The 18,779-nt window shown below is 41.7% G+C and overlaps 1 protein-coding gene across 6 annotated transcripts in view; it reads left to right on the top strand.

Moving 5' to 3' along the window:
- Window positions 1-1,603: 1,603 nt before the first annotated feature.
- The window catches only part of IQSEC1 (IQ motif and Sec7 domain ArfGEF 1), a 725,681-nt gene continuing 708,505 nt past the window's right edge, over window positions 1,604-18,779 (top strand). For 2 of the 6 annotated variants that reach the window (XM_075833813.1, XM_075833814.1), the window contains exon 1: window positions 1,612-2,436. In XM_075833813.1, the coding sequence (XP_075689928.1) occupies window positions 2,186-2,436 (251 nt within the window). In that variant the 5' untranslated portion in view covers window positions 1,612-2,185. Of the gene's footprint in view, window positions 2,437-18,779 lie in introns of all 6 variants that reach the window. The other 4 variants (XM_075833821.1, XM_075833822.1, XM_075833824.1 and 1 more) reach the window with 4 other exon arrangements.

Below are 18,779 nucleotides of genomic sequence, written 5' to 3' on the forward strand. Positions count from 1 at the left end.
TAATAATTTGAAACAGTGCATTTTGAGTTTTTTACTTCTAAAAAAAATAAATCTGTTTTCATTAGGAGATTTGTTCAATAAAATTCGCATTATACTCCAACGGTTGATGGATTGAAGATTATAATGACTGTCATTTGCATCGACTATTTAGGAAAATCAGCGAAAAATAACATTTGCATAATTTGGAATGCGGTGTATATTAGGACTCTTGCGGACACTGTTATACAGTCACTGTGGTAGTTACTATTAGGGCATGGCCCCACGTGGCGTATTTCTTCCGCAACTGTCCGCATCAATGCCGCACAGAATCTGCGTTGCAGATTCTGTGGCGGATCTGCCCAAAATGTGCAGTAAATTGATGCGGATTAGCCGTTGCGTATTGAGGTGAAAGTACTTCCCTTCTCTCTATCAGTGCAGGATAGAGAGAAGGGACAGCACTTTCCCTAGTGAAAGTAAAAGAAATTCATACTTACCGGCCGTTGTCTTGGTGACGCGTCCCTCTTTCGACATCCTGCCCGACCTCCCTGGATGACGCGGCAGTCCATGTGACTGCTGCAGCCTGTATTTGGCCTGTGATTGGCTGCAGCCGTCACTTAGACTGAAACGTCATCCTGGGAGGCCGGACTGGAGGAAGAAGCAGGGAGTTCTCGGTAAGTATGAACTTCTATTTTTTTTTACAGGTTGCTGTATATTGTGATCGGTAGTCACTGTCCAGGGTGCTGAAACAGTTACTGCCGATCGCTTAACTCTTTCAGCACCCTGGACAGTGACTATTTACTGGCATCGCCTAGCAACGCTCCCGTAATTACGGGTGCACACACATAGTCACCCGTAATTACAGGAGTCCCATTGACTTCCTCAGTTTGGCTGTAGACCTAGAAATACATAGGTCCAGCCAGAATGAAGAAATGTCATGTTAAAAAACCAATACGCTCCGCAGCACACATAACATGTACATGACATCTGCGGACTTCATTGCGGAATTTAGAATCTCCATTGAAGTCAATGGAGAACTTCCGCAATGAGTCCGCAACCAGTCCGACACAGGTCCGCAACATCCATTGTATGCTGCGGACACCAAATTCCGCACCGCAGCCTATGCTCCGCAGCGGAATTTTCCGCATCGTCTAAACGAACACTACTAAAAAGCAGTGGAAGGCAATGGAGAAATGGGTCCGCTGCGGATTAACGCTGCGGAGTGTCCGCAGCGGAATTCCAGAGCAATTCTGTCACGTGGGGCTTTGCCCTAATATTAGGACTCTGATAAGACAAGACTAGAATTTGGAATAGCGCTTTTATTTGGGTACTAGGTGAATTTGTCTATCTTCTTACTCACAGACTTTTTGGGGTATAAAGGGGCTCATTTCATGACTAATCCAACAGCCAGGACTAGGACAGGTGGGCACATCCCAGCCATTATCTCATTTCTTTTTCTTTGCAGGGGGTGACTGCAGGTCGCCCGTGTATCATAAGCTGCTGCTGTTATTATATATGGGGCTTATTATGTGCAGGTAATAAATTCCTGCAAACTCCGGTCCCTGCACTTTACGTCCTCCCGCTCCTGCAATGTGCTCACCCCCCATCTCATCTCCTTCCCTGTGTCCCTCTGCTTCTTCTTCCAGAAGCAGACCCGAGCTGCCTCACATCTCTCCCGCCTTCCTCATCTCCCAGCCCCCAGCTAATGAGCCCAGCCCTTAGCTCCATCATCCCGGGGACAGTATCCCAGCGACTCCCAGTCACCACCAGCGTCTCCCATTCACCACCAGCGTCTCCCATTTACCACCAGCGTCTCCCAGTCACCACCAGTAACCTCCCTCAGCTTCAGCCGTTCACTGCCAGGGACCGGACTCGTGCCCACAGTGAATAGCACACACCGCCCAAGTGTGGGCACCAGGTGCGCAGAGACCCCTCACTCTGCAGACCTGTCACCGGCTACGGGCTGCGGTCACTCTCCCGGACTGACAACGGCAATGGCGGAAATACGGTGTGTGTACCGGTGATCCGTGTACGCGGACTATGGGATATGTATTGCACTCGGGGTATGAGGAGTTTGGCTTGCACTGACATTTAGACTCTACTACTGGGGCTCATTGCTTGTATATCTGCCTTCTCCTTCGTTCCTGTGCTTGACGTTTTTTATATAAGCATGTGGCCATAGGAGGACAGGGGGCTGAGGTCCTACACCATGGAGCCCCCTGCAGAAAGTCCATGTCGGGCAGCAGAATACCTTAAGGAGCTCAACAAGATCATTGAGACCCAGCAGGAGCTTCTGGAGAAGCAGAAAAGGAGGATTGATGAGCTGGAGGAACAAGTGACCACCCTGTATAATGAGAAAACCTGCCTGCAGGACGAGCACCACAAGCACCTGGCCTCCTGCAGGCTGCACCAAGCACCCACTGCCTCCACCTGCCTCACCTCCATCAAGGAACACCACAAGTAAGTGCCCTCATCCTGCTGGAATTTACATAGGGGTAAAGATAGGGGGCGCTGTGACACTTGTTGCTGACAGGTTCAGTTTTGGAGTAGGTACAAGACTTTCCACCAGGGGGCAGTGTGTGGGTAGAGCGGGTCTTGTTTTGGTGGTGCCAATAGTGTGGTTGGTGTATATGCAGATGATGTTATTTATGTGGTAATGTGACTGGTGGAAATGAATTTAATTATGAATACCATCCCTAAAAATATTGTGAGGTACTTCACTTTCTCCAAAACAGTCTTCCGTGTGAGGGGTCTAAGCCTTTATTTCACATTCACCATTTTGTTTGGTGTAAAAACTGGCATATCACTTTGTTATTGACCTTCCACCAACTGTTTTCTTAATTTGACGTACATTTGATCTTTCACCCATGCTATGTTACTATATACTAAAATATGTGGCCATACATGTGACTATCTCGCCATGTTCCTGTCAGAGCTGTGACTTGGCGTTTCAGAAATTGGCGTAATTTGTTCATGAATATGGTATGTGGTTCACGCACCGATTTTTCTCACATACTTTAGTTCATCTATTAATAATAGATGGATACATTCCTCACGGTGTCTATATATGTTGTGTATTATCCTCTCGTGTTTCCTTATCACACTATCCTTACATTCTTGGTTTCAGCCATATACAGGAGATGTTGGATCCATTGCATATTACCATGACTGATAAGAGAGAGCTCAGTGGTAGTAAATGATCTGATATATAATATACACCACATGGAAAATAATTAGACATTGGGTTGTACTTGTAATGATGATTTCTTGTATACATCAGCCATTAAAACATTCACCATTCTACATCAGACAAAAATGGAATAGAAGAGCTTGCACTCTAGTTTGATACCAAATACCATGGCAGATCAGATGTGACGGCAAGGAATCCAAATATTCCAATTATATGAAAGACACGAAACATGATGAGTGTAATAATCTGCTTAATTCATTTCAGAACTAACATGTCAGATGCGAGGATGCTGCTGGAAATGATGGCAGATCACAGGGCTGAGGGTTTGTGGGTTAAAGGTTTCCTGATTCTTATTAATAACGATCCCATTTGATCCATTATCCTCCCATTTGTAGCTAAAAACCATACAATTCATCAAGTGAGACTGAATATAAAGTGATTGCTGGAGTTGGGGGATCAGATAAATATCTGTGACGTGCAGCATTCCTGCATACCAATAATTCATTCACAATTGGAATTATAATACCCAATAAATTATGGAACTGAATGTAATTTGGCCATAAAGCTAAATGCTCCATTATAGTGTATGGCTGATATTTCATTTTTACTTAGCAGTGACAGGGAAAACTGCAGAAAAAAAATCTAAATTTTCTTATGTTTTACAAGATGTTAAAGGGAAACTCCAGCGAAGACCAAAGTATCCTATTGCAATCAGAGCGTTAGGTTGCGGGTATTGATGATATATCACCATCTTCCAGGATTTCTATAGGAACCGGTGCTGAATAGATGTTGTCTTTGTTGTGCTTTTTTCTTCTTTCTTATTTGTATGTATGTGGGCACAGGTGTGGGGTGTTTATTTTAATAATTTCTTTTCGTTTTTTTGAAAACAACCGCCAACTCCATAAGATAGGTTAGGCTTCGTTCGCATCTGCGTCAGGGCTCCGTTCCGTCGGAGGTTTCCGGTCGGAACGGAGCCCTGACTGACACAAACTGAAACCATAGGTTTTCCTTTCCACCACCATTGATTTCAATGGTGACGGATCCGGTGCCAATGGTTTAAGTTTGTCTCCGTTGTTCAAGGGTTTCCGTCGTTTTGACGGGATGAATACTGTAGTCGACTACTTAGTCGAGTCCACAGGTTCTTGCCAGCCATTAGCAAATGGTAGGGACCAACCAGGGCTGGGCCCCTCTCTCCAAGAGCCCCATAGCCTCATCTACACTAAGAGATAGAGCTTTCTTGTAATGCTATAGTGATCTCATTGGGATTTTCTGCTGTTATAAGCAGAACAGAAAAAGACGATCTCCCAGGCATCTCTTTTCTAGTAAACAAAGATCTTGGTGTGAATTTAAATAAAATACATGAAAAAAAAATCTGTGGTTTTGGTTTTCTTTATTGAGAACAGTAGGGTGCAGTCACACGCGGCAGATTTTGTTACAGTCATTTCTGCGACTGAAAATCAGTTCCATTTATCTGAATGGACTTGCAGAAATCCATTCACCTGCTGCAGAAACAACCCCATTCAGATGAATGGAACTGGTTATCAGTCGCAGAAATTTCTGCAACATTCTACATGCCGAGTGTGACTGCACCCTTATGTTTCTGGCCAGGAGCTAGCATTCTCTTACTTTAAGTGGTATGTAAATGTGAGCGGCCACACACCGATACTGATAAGTATTATTATTTGCCTAATTTACTTAAATGGCCACGAACTATTCAACAAACTTTGCATAAATCATCAGTAAAAATGCAGCCGCAAAAACCCGCCCACCAAATCAGGAAAAAAATGCATGCAGTATTTGGATGCGGTTTTAACCGCACCTCAATCGTAATGTTTGAATACACCCTAGTTGTTCACTGACTCTAAATTTACTGCTTTTTCCTTCTCAAGACTAGATGGGCTATCAGCTCACTGAGGGATAAGCTGCCCATAGAAGTCTATGGAGAGGTGAGGGGGAGGAGGGTGCAGAGTGAGAGGGAGACAGGGGGAGGCACACAGACATGCTGCAGCTTCTAGTAATTGTTCTATCTCACCCCAGTGTTGGATTCACAGCTACACTACTCATTACTGCTGTATGATGTCTTTCTTTCATGTTGCAGCTTCTGTATATATGCTAGAAAGATATAGGAGAGCAGCATTCTCCTCTTCTATGTGTGCTGTGTATAAAATACATGATAGCAGCGAGGATATGTTCACACGGTTAACAAAAAACGTCTGAAAATACGGAGCTATTTTCAAGGGAAAACTTCCTGATTTTCAGCCGTTTTTTAATCAAGCTAGCGTTTTTCATGCCGTTTTTTACGGCAGTTTTTGGAGCTGTTTTTCTATTGAGTCAATGAAAAATGGCTCCAAAAATGGCTCAAGAAATGACATGCACTTCTTTTTACGCCCCGTCTTTTTACGCGGCGTGTTTTGAGAATGAGGTGTAAAAAAAACGCCCTGTTTCCGATTTTTTAGCCATTTTTCGGGGGGGGGGGGGGGGTTTACTGTCCAAAAAACGGCTGAAAATAGGTTGTGTGAACATACCCTTAGGCTCTACCCACTAGCTCAGATAAAACTGAGAATTAGAGATAGAGCCTGCATAAGGGAAAAACTCATATGACAGCTTATTCTGAATAGTCACCAGAAGGGTTAGGTACGCTTTAAATTGTATTCAGGAGGAACATATTGAAAAGAAGAGGAACCTCTAAGCAAAATTTAATTTTTGAAGGGCTTGTCCCAAGATCAACATTTATCACCTATCCACAGGATAGGTAATAATTGTCTGATCACTTGGGGGCTCCACCGCTGGGTACCCCACTGATCAGTAGTACAGGGGTCCCTAGCCCCCCCTGTTCGTCTTTGCTGCACAACCGCAGTGAGAAGAACTTTGAATGGAGTGGTAGTTGAGCACAGTAGGGGGTGCAGTGAGAAGGAACGAGGGCCTTAGGACCCCTGTTCTAGTGGTTAGTGGGGTCCCAGCGGCAGGGGCCCCCAGTGATCAGACATTTATCACCTATCTTAGGTTATAAATATTGATCTTGGGGCAGTCCCTTCAAGTTTCACCTTACTAATGTAGATTCTTGATCTCCTCTCAGCAGATGTTCTTTGAATCCCTGTGTCATGTACCAGCCCCCGGGCCGTGCACTGAGCATAAAAAAGTCTATACATTTTGTCTGGAGCGTTCCTTTAAAAATGTAGGTAGTACTGCAATTAAGACAGTCAAATTGGGTTTCAGAATGTTTGAAAAGGCTTTATCCTTCTTTTGGGTGAACATGGAAGATTCTTGGAAATTAATTTATGTGTAGCTACTATGCTCTTTTTTTAGGATCACTTCTAATATAAATAGAGACTAAACGTTCAATAATAATATATTAGGGAAATGCAGTTTATGGAGTTCTAAAAATATTATCTGAAGTACATTCAGAGGTGGAGACTTTGTACTCTCTTATTACAGTTGTTAAATTGAATAGTATAATTCTGTATTGCATTAAAAAATGAATAGCATAAAGAAAAATCCATAGCTATGTAAAAGCTGGTGAACGTACAGGTAAGAGCATGTGTACAAAACAGGCTTTATTGACTTATTGCTGTTAACTCAAGATAAAGGTGGATATGTTGATTTAGCTTGGGTAGTCGGTTTTATTGAAGAATGTTCAATGTTTAATCTTTGTTAAATGAGCTAGCATAGCATGTGCCAATGGATTTGTTGCTGGCAGTAAAGCCATTTGACAATTGTGGTTAGTGGAGGACAGGGTGATGGAGTGGCTCTGGTTTCAGTGCAGAGAGTGGGTCTTTTTCTATTGGTACTATTTAATTACGTTATTGAGTTTGATATAACTGATATATGAGGACTGGAAACATGGATAATACTGATGTTGCATTAGCCATATGGAACATCCGGTATTAAGCAGAAAACAGAATTACTAATAGTCAGATGATAAAATATCTATAATGCCTCTTTAATTGTATGCAAATCAGAGCTCGGGCCTGTTTATGGTTGCTATAACTTTCCTGATTGTAAGATTGTCTATGAGTCTAAGTGGGAATTCCAGGATTCCATTTCACATAAAATCAGAAGATACTGCTATGGTTTTTAGGACCTGCGGCAACCATGTGCCTGGCTTCTTTCTGGCCTCTTTTTTTCTCATTATTCAAGACCATGACATGATATTGTAAAGTGATGTTCTGTGCTGATGTTTGATGGTTTTTAATGGGAACATTTCCTATAGCTGTTACTTTAAAAAAGCATCCTATATCAAAATCATTTTTATGAATATGCATTTTTAATTTATTAAATTTTTTTGTGGTGTTGTACTCAGCACCGTAAAATGTGATCAGGGGATTAAATGGTCAATAACTTTTTAACAAACTTTCCATAAATCAATAGTACAAGCGAATATAAGAAACTTTGTATTATATCTTATTAGAGAAAAATGTTCTCTCTCTACTTATCAGGCTCCTTCCCTCCTAACTGCTTATTCTCTCTAAATTGACTGCTATATCCGTCTCCTCAAGACGACACAGACTATCATCTCACTGAGGGACCATATTACAGCTGCCTATAGAAATCTATGGGGAGGGGAGGTGGAAGGAAGCAGCAGGAGCAGAGTGAGAGTGACACAGGGACGCTGTGCTAGTTTAACAGCTACACTGCTCATTACTGGTGTGTAATCTTCTCATTGTTGTTCCGGTTTCCGATGGTGTACTACAAAGAGACATGATAGCAGATATCTGCCCAATGGCCCCTAAAAGGAAATTTTTTTCGTCCTCTGTAAGGCTAATAGAGCCATAAGGACATATTCCTCGTGTACGTCGGGAGCTTTCCCGACGTACAAGACAAACAAACATAGTTCATAAATTTAATGTGAAGAGGGCCTATCTTTTGATTTACAAGAATATAGCCAGTGAAAATCTTCACATTTTTTTGGGTTCTGCTCTATTCATGCCTAGTAAAGGTCCCATGCCTGGCTAGTGGAGTGGCCCAACTGGCTTCTAAATATCTGAATATCTGCCATGAATAAGAACATAGCTAGTGTTTGATACGCGTAGGCTTTTTTTGCACTTACCATTTTTTGAAACCACCTCAATACTGTGTCTCTTTATATTATGACATCCAATGCTAAGTACACTAGTTTAATGCACAGTGTAAGGCTATGTTCACACTGAGTTTTTTGCAGGCAGAAATTCTGCCTCAAAATTCCGTCTGAAGTTCTGGGAGGTCAGAGATGTTAACGCCCGAAGATAGGGCATGTCGCTTCTTTTTCACACGAGACGGTTTTTCCGCTTGCGGGAAAAAACGCCTCTGCCTCCCGTTGAAATCAATAGAAGGCATTTTCGGGCGTTTTTTTGTGCGTTTTTTTGGCGCGTTTTCCGCGTAAAAAAAAAACTGTGTAAAAACAACTCTGTGTGAACTGGCCCTTAGCTTAATAAGCCCATATATTATGGAGAGAATAAATGGTGCATGGCAAGTAGCAAGTTCTGGCGTCAAGTATAATAATGTAAATTCTGATGCCAAATGTGCTAGTATTGGTGCCAGGTATAACATTGACATACCCTATGTATGTGTGTTTGTGCTGGTTTCAGACATTAGGGCTTGTACCAGCTAAGAAATAGACAAGTACTGTACGATGCCACCTGTCTCCTGTGATAATTATGTTATCTTATTGAGACAGAAGTTTGACAGCATTTAAGTTATTAATAAAGTCATATATTAAAGGTGTTGTCCCAAGACCAACATCTATCACCTATCAACAGGATAAGTGCTAAATGTCTTACTGCTGGGACCCCCATTTTTTCACTAGAAAGCTCTATTCAAAGTCTATGGATTTATGGAGATAGCCGATACCCTGTAATGACCCAACCCCCCGTGACCAGCTTAAAGAGGCTCTGTCACCACATTATAAGTGCCCTATCTCCTACATAATGTGATCGGCGCTGTAATGTAGATAACAGCAGTGGTTTTTATTTTGAAAAACGATCATTTTTTAGCAAGTTATGAGCAATTTTAGATTTATTCTAATTAGTTTCTTAATAGACAACTGGGCGTGTTTCTACTTTTTACCAACTGGGCATTGTACAGAGGAGTGTATGACGCTGACCAATCAGTGACCAATCAGCGTCATACACTTCTAATTGTTCTAGCCCAGCTTGTTTCACTGCACAATCACACTGTAACAATGGGCTGGAACAATGAGAAGTGTATGACGCTGATTGGTCACTGATTGGTCAGGGTCATACACTCCTCCGCACAACGCCCAGTTGGTAAAAAGTAAAAACACGCACATTTGTCTATTAGGAAACTAATTAGCATAAATATAAAATTGGTCATAACTTGCTCAAAAATGATAGTTTTTCAAGATAAAAACCACTTCTGTTATCTACATTACAGCGCCGATCAGATTATGTAGGAGATAGGGCACTTATAATCTGGTGACAGAGCCTCTTTAAAATCAGGAGACCCTTCTAACAAAAATGAATTGTCCAAAGTGGACAACCACCTTTAAATATTGCACAACAGTAGACAAAGGTTTGGAGGGCTATTATTAGGGATAGCCAATCCATTTTTGTATAGATCAGCTGTATATAATAAAGCTTATTGTTATTACTAGGTTTAATTCCTTGTGTAGAGTATAGAGCTTCGGGAATGTGCTCGTCATCAAACAATTGCTATGATATATGTCTCCTGTTTTTAATACTGATAATCTATGGCTACATTTTGCTACAAAATATACGGTATGTCCAGACTTTGAGTTTGCTGAGTTTCAGATTTGAGCATTCTTTTACGTATTGTTCAATAATACACTTTGGCTTCTGTGTCTTCCTTGCTCTGACCACATTCACAAGGGTTGCGATACAACTGGCGATGACAGTGACAGACAAATAAAGAGGACCAAGTAATAGTGTCACAAGCACTTATAATCTCGGGTGGTCCTGAGACCTAATGACAGGGTGATATATTGTGCAGTTATTTCTTAGTTGCCATGACGACTTGACTCCTGCACAGAAAGTTGTAGAAATTATATTAGTTCTGACATTTCTACGACTCCTTCCATAGACTTTCATTTTCAATGACCACTAACAAAGGTCCCAGTATATGGCCACATTGGCTGCCGTATAGAATTACTAATGTCAACTTATAATTGGGTATGTTAAAACATTTCAATATAAAAATAAAGAAAAACTAAAAGGCTAAAATGTAAAAGTCATCTCCTTTTGTTTCGTTGCATTACATTTTACTGTAGGCAATATATATATATACTACACACAAATATAAAAATGACATACTGAAAACAACATAAATACATCTAGGCTCATCGTAGACTACAAAATACTCAGTCTAGTTTTGTGAACCTCCCTACATGGAAAAATGTTATTCAGGGGTGCAGGATCTACTTTAACCTTAGGTGGTATTAGAGCATTGTCCTGATTTAGCTTTACATACAAATATGTTGAAATAAGCATTTTCACTGGATATATTTTTATTATTGTTATTATTATCTAAAATGCTAATAGTATGCTAGCAAAGTTTAAAGCAGGTTGAACCAATCTGGCGATGGCATGTCGGAAAGGAAATGCTGCGGTTCACATAGATACATAAGTTTATAGTAAACAATGCAATTTTAGCTTTTATTGAGATTTTTTTCCACAAAATGTTCATATTTTCATGTGGCCCACCTGCATTCTTCTCAGATAGTAAAGCAAACAACTACAATTGTAGTTTCTACCATTAAAGGGGTTTTCCAGGGACACAACATTTTTGAACTAATACTCTATGTAATTATTGAATAAACATATACATTCTGTATTAAATCTGAACACATTTCTTCTTATTCTCCCTACCTCTTCCCGGAAGGAAGTTCTGCTTTTCATTTGTCATTTTTTTCTTTCAACCTGTGTCGATACCTCACTCACTTACGTAACGACACAGGGCTGTTCTTTTAATTATTCGGCCCCCTTTATTAGGGGTTGACGCCAGTCAGTGTGGTCCCTGATATGGGTAAGGGTTCTAGTGCATTGTGCAGAGCTGATACATGATGTATGTACTGCTACATCCATCATTGAACCATACTATATACATATTTATACACATTTGGCGGCTGTAATTATTTTACTATGTATAGTTTCCATTGACATTAGGGGAGTAGGCTTCTTTGGCCCTTGTGGTCTTAATTATGCACCTATAGGTGTATTGCGTTATGCATTATACAGTCCTGCCCCTCATTTCTTATACAGTGCCATTCTTTGCACATTACTGTCTGGTTGTCAATCCGCACTGTGGCAATCATCTCTATGTTTTTAATGTGTTTATGTCATTTTTATATCTGATTCAATAAATTTATATATTTTAAATTGATCTTTGGTGTGTCAGACTCCGATCTTTAGGTATTTGTTTCGTTCAGTGGGTTTTCCACCGTTACCACCATGCTGATTATGGGCCTGTATGCCCCTCCCCCTCTAGACATCATATATCAATAGGGATGTATATTTACAATACATATTCTGGTTTTTTTTCTTGGTGTTCTCCATTTAGGTATAGCAGGCCCCCTTTATGTGTCTATTGGCCTTCCCCACTAATTCTCCCTTCCCCTTTAGTTTATCCCGCCCACCAGATTTATCTGTGTGCAGTCACAGAATCACGTGACCACACCTCAGATATGTAATGTGATCCCCATCATCCGTGAATATATGTAATCTCCATTTTCACTGTAGATACCATCGGGGCGGGCAGCTCACGGGCACTGAGGAATAGCAGGAACGCAAAGGAAATAGTGCTGGCATTGAAGCATAAGCAAAGAATGAACAGGGCAGGCATTGAGGAGGCTGTGGACCAAGAGCATGCCTCAAACCGAGTTATACGTCAGATGTCTCGGGTTTGAGGCATCCTATTGGTCCACAGCATCCTCAATGCCTGCCCTGTTCATTCTTTGCTTATGCTTCAACGCCAGCACCATTTTCTTCACGTTCCTGCTCGTGCCCCCCCCCCCCGGAAAAAGTGTCGGAGCGGACAGCACAGAGGAATAGCATGAACGCAAAGAAAATGATGCTGGTATTCAGGCATAAGCGAAGAATGAACAGAGCGGACATTGAAAGATTGTGTGTCCCTGGAAAACCCCTTTAATGACCAAGAAGTACAGTACTTTGGAGAACCAATTGATACTGTTAAAACTGATGGTGCAGGCTTCCTGATAACTGATCATTTTTAGCACTATTGAAGTAATGATTATCGCCAAATGATTTAACAGTAATTGTTACGTCTACGGCCAACTTAGATGGCGATTTGAATATATCTCAAAGACCACGCCATTATAGAGAATAGGATTAGGATGGGGAAAGATGGGATTCAAGATTTCCCGTAGAAGTGTTTGAGTTTCACAAAATATTAGTGCAGTGGCATACTTAAAAGAGAGGGGACCCCAAAGCAAAGATAGAAAATCCCAGCACCAACTTTATGGTGCCATATTTTGCCACCCAGGACAGAAGGTCCTGGTGTTTGTGTCCCACTGGAGCTGGCATTGAACTGACTAGGGCTAGGCTCCTTCTCTTCAAGGGCCTCGTAGCAGCTACATGGTACTTACTGTCACGGAGCGGGTAGTGGACCAACTAGGCCGTACCGCCGTAGCGGGGAGGCAGCTGGCCAAACAACAGGAAAACCCCAGTAATACAATGTCCTGCACAAGGGTACCTGGATAGTCCAGACAGTGGCCGCAGCTCTGGCACAGATGGAGATGGGTGCAGCAGATAACGCCAAACGTGGCGGATGACACAGGTTCTGCAGGTTGTGCCAGACGTGGCGGATTCCTCCGGATGTGGCAGATGACACAGGACGTGGCGGATTCCTCCGGGCGTGGCAGATGACACAGGAAGTGCCGGATTCCTCTGGACGTGGCAGATGACACAGGACGTGGCGGATTCCTCTGGACGTGGCAGATGACACAGGACGTGGCGGATTCCTCCGGATGTGGAAGATGACACAGGACGTGGCACGACTCAATACTAAAGGCACAGCACGGGAAAAAGGAACAGGTAACAAGGCACGGGTAACAACTGGAACAGGAAACACTAAGGGACCATTTGCAAGACAGACTGGGAAAACTAACAACGCTCAGGCAAGGATCATAAGGCCTGGGTCCTTATAGACCAGGAAATCGTGGCAGTTGATGATGACGACGATTTCTTTTGTGCGCGCGCTGGCCCTTTAAGGCCGGGCACGAGCGTGCGCGCGCACCCTACGGGACACAGCAGACTGGAGCGGAAGTGAGCGTTGGCGTCTCCTAGGAAGGAGATGGGGCCAGCGCTCACGAATCCATGGCTGCGGGCGTCGGTAGGTGAGTAAACCAGACGGGCCGCTGCCATGGACGCTACACTTACACCCTTGGATCCGTGTGTAATGGGACAATTCAAATATTGATATTGGTCTGATTGGTAGGAAATTTTTAGGAGCTATTTACAACCTGGTCTTTCCCTGTATCCTAATGACTCAAGAGCAGGAGGCAGGTGTTGACCCAGGTTGCATAGTAAATGACGAAATCCGCTTCCCTGGCTCAGTATCGCGGATAATGCCAGTGGAGGAGGTGGGGTGACTTTTATTATGCCCTGGTGCCTGCTGCTTGAACGTTATTAGAATACAGGGAGTGGGCAGGGTGTAAAACACGATACATTAATCATTTGTACTTCACTTTTAGTCAATTCATTTTGAGTGGGAAACGTCTTCTTTTCACCAATCCTGTACCTTAACCTTCATATAAGTCCCTTCTGCGCATGGATAATTTTTACATCTACATACAGAAATCTCTTTGCAAGAGTCTTTATGTATATTGAGCAAGGCATTTTACCTTGTGCTGAAATCTAGAGGCATTTTCACAAATCTAAGTGCTTGATGATCCAAAGAAAAATTGCACTTCACTTTTCCTCTATGGCTCCTCCAAAAATAAATTTTCAGAGTTGAAAGGTCTCTTTTGTGTTCCTAGTCTAGAGGAATATACAGATACTTTTTATTTCTGAGATGAGGGCTGTTAATTTGTCTTTTATTTAGCACTGTATGTGTTGAATACTTAAAGAGGCTCTGTCACCAGATTTTGCAACCCCTATCTCCTATTGCAGCAGATCGGCGCTGCAATGTAGATAAGAGTAACGTTTTTTTTTTTTTTAAAAAACGAGCATTTTTGGCCAAGTTATGACCATTTTTATATTTATGTAAATGAGGCTTTCTAAAGTACATCGGGGCGTTTTTACTTGTGAATAGAAGTATCATCCACTTCTCTTCACAACGCCCAGCTTCTGGCAGTGCACAGACACACAGCGTGTTCTCGAGAGATCACGCTGTGACGTCACTCACTTCCTGCCCCAGGTCCTGCATCGTGTCGGACCAGCGAGGACATATCGGCACCAGAGGCTACATTTGATTCTGCAGCAGCATCGGCGTTTGCAGGTAAGTCGATGTAGCTACTTACCTGCAAACGCTGATGCTGCTGCAGAATCAACTGTAGCCTCTGGTGCCGATGTGTCCTCGCTCGTCCGACACGATGCAGGACCTGGGGCAGGGAGTGAGTGACGTCACAGCGTGATCTCTCGAGAACACGCTGTGTGTCTGCACTGCCAGAAGCTGGGCGTTGTGTAGAGAAGTGGATGATACTTCTATTCAGAACGCCCAGCTAGTAAAAGAAGTAAAAACGCCCAGATGTGCACACACAATACACGCCCAGTTGTACTTTAACTTTAAACACGCCCAGTTGTACTTTAGAAAGCCTCATTTACATAAATATAAAATTGGTCATAACTTGGTTAAAAATGCTCGTTTTAAAAAAAACAAAAACGTTACTCTTATCTACATTGCAGCGCCGATCTGCTGCAATAGGAGATAGGGGTTGCAAAATCTGGTGACAGAGCCTCTTTAAAGGCTATGTAAACCTTTGAATGGCATTTTTTTTAAATAAGGTCAGTCAGTGTGATTAGTGTAACTTTATAAATAGTTTTTATTAAAAATTAGTTTTACTTTTTGAGATACAGCTGCTGTGTATTCTCTATACAGAGCAGCTGTATCTTTCGCTATGACCTGAATCCTTCAGTGTCAGCGGGTCCTGAATGTCTCTGACATCAACTTAGAAGAGATAGATTACAGGTGGATCCTGCGTGGCAGAGACATGCAGGACCTGCTGTCACTGAACCTGTCAGGAGCAGGATTTAGCGAATAGAGCTGCTCCTGTATAGAGAATACAGAGCAGCTGTATCTCAAAAAGCAAAAATAATTTATAATCAGAACTATTTATAAAGTTGCACTAATCATACTGACTGACCTTTTTATTAAAAAAAAATATAAAAAATGGCACTTAAAGGTTTACATAATCCTTTTCCCGACATATGACATATAGTTACGTCATAGCCGGGTAGAGGAATTATGGAGCGGGCTCACGGGCTGAGCCCGCTCCATACAACGCTGGTGTCCACTGTATGTTACAGCCGACACTTCACTGTAACGAGCGGGATGGCGCTTGCTCGTTTAACCCATTAAATATCACGGTCAATAGTGACCACGGAATTTAAATAGTTAGAAAGAGGGGACGACCCACTCTAACAGCCCATTGCCGCCGCCCCCCCCCACGCCCCATGATGCGATCGTGGGGTGCCGAGAGCTTAATAGGAAAAATCTGATAAATAAAGGGTTTTTTTACGTACAAAAATAAATATTAAAAGTTGAAAAAAAAACCTCTTTTCCCATTTTCCCCCTAAAGCATTGTATTAAAAAAACAACTATTATAATAGCGAGCACCGCATCTGAGTGGTTTTGGAGAGAGGGCGGGAGCTCCCTCTCTCTCCCACCGACACCCGGCGATATGATCGCCGAGTGTCTGTGTCTCTAATGGCAGCCGGGGGTCTAATAAAGGCCCCCAGGTCTGCCTGTAATGAATGCCTGCTAGATCATGCCGCAGGCATGACCTAGCAGATGCCTGTCCGTGTTAAACGGCCAGGCAGTAATACACTGCAATACAAAAGTATTGCAGTGTATTATAAATGCGATCGCAGAATCGCATATTATAGTCCCCTAATGGGACTAGTAAAAAAGTGAAAAAAAAGTTTAATAAAGTTAATTTAAAAAAAAATGTGAAAAAAAATGAAAAACCCAGCTTTTCTCCTTACAAACTGCTTTACTATTAAAAAAACAAAATAAAGTTAAAAAGTTACATATATTTGGTATCGCCGCGTCCGTAACGACCCCGACTATAAATCTATTATATTATTTAACCCGTACGGTGAACGCCGTAAAAAAAATAATAAAAAACTATGGAAAAATTGCTGTTTTCTGTGAATACTGACTTTAAAAAATTTAATAAAAGTGATCAAAAAGTCGCATCTACTCCAAAATGGTACCAATAAAAACTACAAGTCGCCCCGCAAAAAAAAGCCCTCATACAACCGCATCGGCGAAAAAATAAAAACGTTACGGCTCTTCAAATATGGAGACACAAAAACAAATAATTTTGAAAAAAAAGCGTTTTTACTGTGTAAAAGTAGTAAAACATACAAAAACTATACAAATTTGGTATCGTTGCAATCGTAACAACCCGCTGAATAAAGTTATTGTGTTATTTATATCACACGGTAAACGGCGTAGATTTAGGACGCAAAAAAGAGTGGCGAAATTTCAGATTTTTTTCTATTCCCCCCCAAATAAAAGTTCATAAAAGTTAATCAATAAATAATATGTACCTAAAAATGGTGCTATTAAAAAATACAACTTGTCCCGCAAAAAACAAGACCTTATACAGCTATGTCGACGCAAAAATAAGAAGGTTATAGCTCTTGGAATGCGACGATTGAAAAACGTAAAAAATAGCCTGGTCATTAAAAGCACATCTTTTTTTTTTTTTTTTCAATCGAATTGATGCGCAAATCACGCACCGCACACGGATGTGCATCCGTGTGCAGTATGTGGTTTTCACGCACCCATAGACTTCAATGGGTTCGTAGGTGCGTGAAAACTCACCAATATCAGACATGCAGTGAGTTTCACACAGCGGACTCTCACGGTGGATCGGTGGGTAGCACTGTTGCCTTGCAGTGCTGGGGTCCTGGATTCAAATCCAACCAAGGACAACATCTGCATGGTGTTTGCGTGGGATTCCTCCGGGTACTCTGGTTTCCTACCACACCCCAAAAACATACCAATAGGGAATTTAGATTGTGAGCCCCAATGGGGACAGTAAAAGAGGACCTCTGTACAGCGCTGCATAATATGTTGGTGCTATATAAGTAACTGAAATAAATAAAGAATAACTCACACATGTGTGAACGGCCCCATTGAAATCAATGGGTCTGTGTGCTGCTGATGATTTCCATGCGCAGCAAACAGATGTTATTTACGTTCGTGTGAATGGGCCCTAAGACTTTGCAGGTTTTCAGAGAGATTGGTCTATGATATCAGGTATGTAACAAGAAAAAGACTGATTCATATATTTGCAGTAAGTCACAATACCGTGGGTGTCAATTTGACTCTATTCAAATGACAGTCACAATTTACTTATTCTGCAGTACACGGAATTCTTTGATATTTGTATTGTGGTTTGATCACAATGCATATGATTTGCCATTTAACATGAATCACTCACTCAATTTCTTGCAACTCATACATCGTATAGGATGTTATATGTGCTGCTGGATGAGATTTGTAAGGACAGCATGTACTTTTTCTGTTAAATTCTTATTTCAAGCACATAAACTTGTCAGATTGTGCCAAAAGATGAAACTTGAACATGCACAAGATTTTATTTTAGTTTGACATTTTATTTATTTATGTATTTTATGCTGGTTCATGGTGACTAATCCATTCACTGTGGAGTGTAGAAATACTGCTAGATCTGTTACAATGTATCTCATAACTATATATGTTTACACTGTAACATGTAGCATGAAAAAAATACAATTTGTAAAAAAAACAGAAGGTGTAGACAGCAGGGGCAGAAGTGTTTTTTTTTAAAGTTCAGAATCTCAGTATTTAAAATGATCTAGTATTTCTGTGAAGGGAATTACGCCCGGAAACAAAAAGTATACTAACCACCCGTGTGCTGTCATAGCAAAGCGTCCCTTTGTTTTCCGTGCAGCCCAGCCTCCTGGGATGATACTGCAGACCATGTGATCGCTGCAGCCTGTGATTGGCTGCAGAAGTCACATGGGATGAAACATCATCCCAGGAGGCCAGCCTGGACGGAGAACAGAGGGACGTGTCGCTATGACAATGCCGGGGTTGTAAGTATTGACTTTTTTTAAATTAATTTTAAGTTGGGATTTTTGCGGCGGTTTGCTGCTTTACCGGCGTAAAGAGCACAACATTTGCTGTTTGTTATGGGTTTTACCTCTCCTTTGAATTCAATGGGGAAAACCCGTAACAAAAGGGCAGCGACTCCACAGCATAAATTGATATGCTGCGGATTAAAATAAACGCACCGCCAGTCAATATATGAATGTTTTCTCAGTGTTCCTTTCCTCAGCATGTGGATGAGATTTGTTTAAATCTCATCCATACTGTAATACGCTATGCAACCTGTTGCGGAAAATCTGCCATGTTTACCCTCAAAACTGTGGTGAGATTTTTTAATATGCTGTAATTTAACAACTGACATAAGAGGTTCCTTCAACTT

Source organism: Rhinoderma darwinii, chromosome 7 (genome assembly GCF_050947455.1).
Source record: "Rhinoderma darwinii isolate aRhiDar2 chromosome 7, aRhiDar2.hap1, whole genome shotgun sequence".
Taxonomy (NCBI): domain Eukaryota; kingdom Metazoa; phylum Chordata; class Amphibia; order Anura; family Rhinodermatidae; genus Rhinoderma; species Rhinoderma darwinii.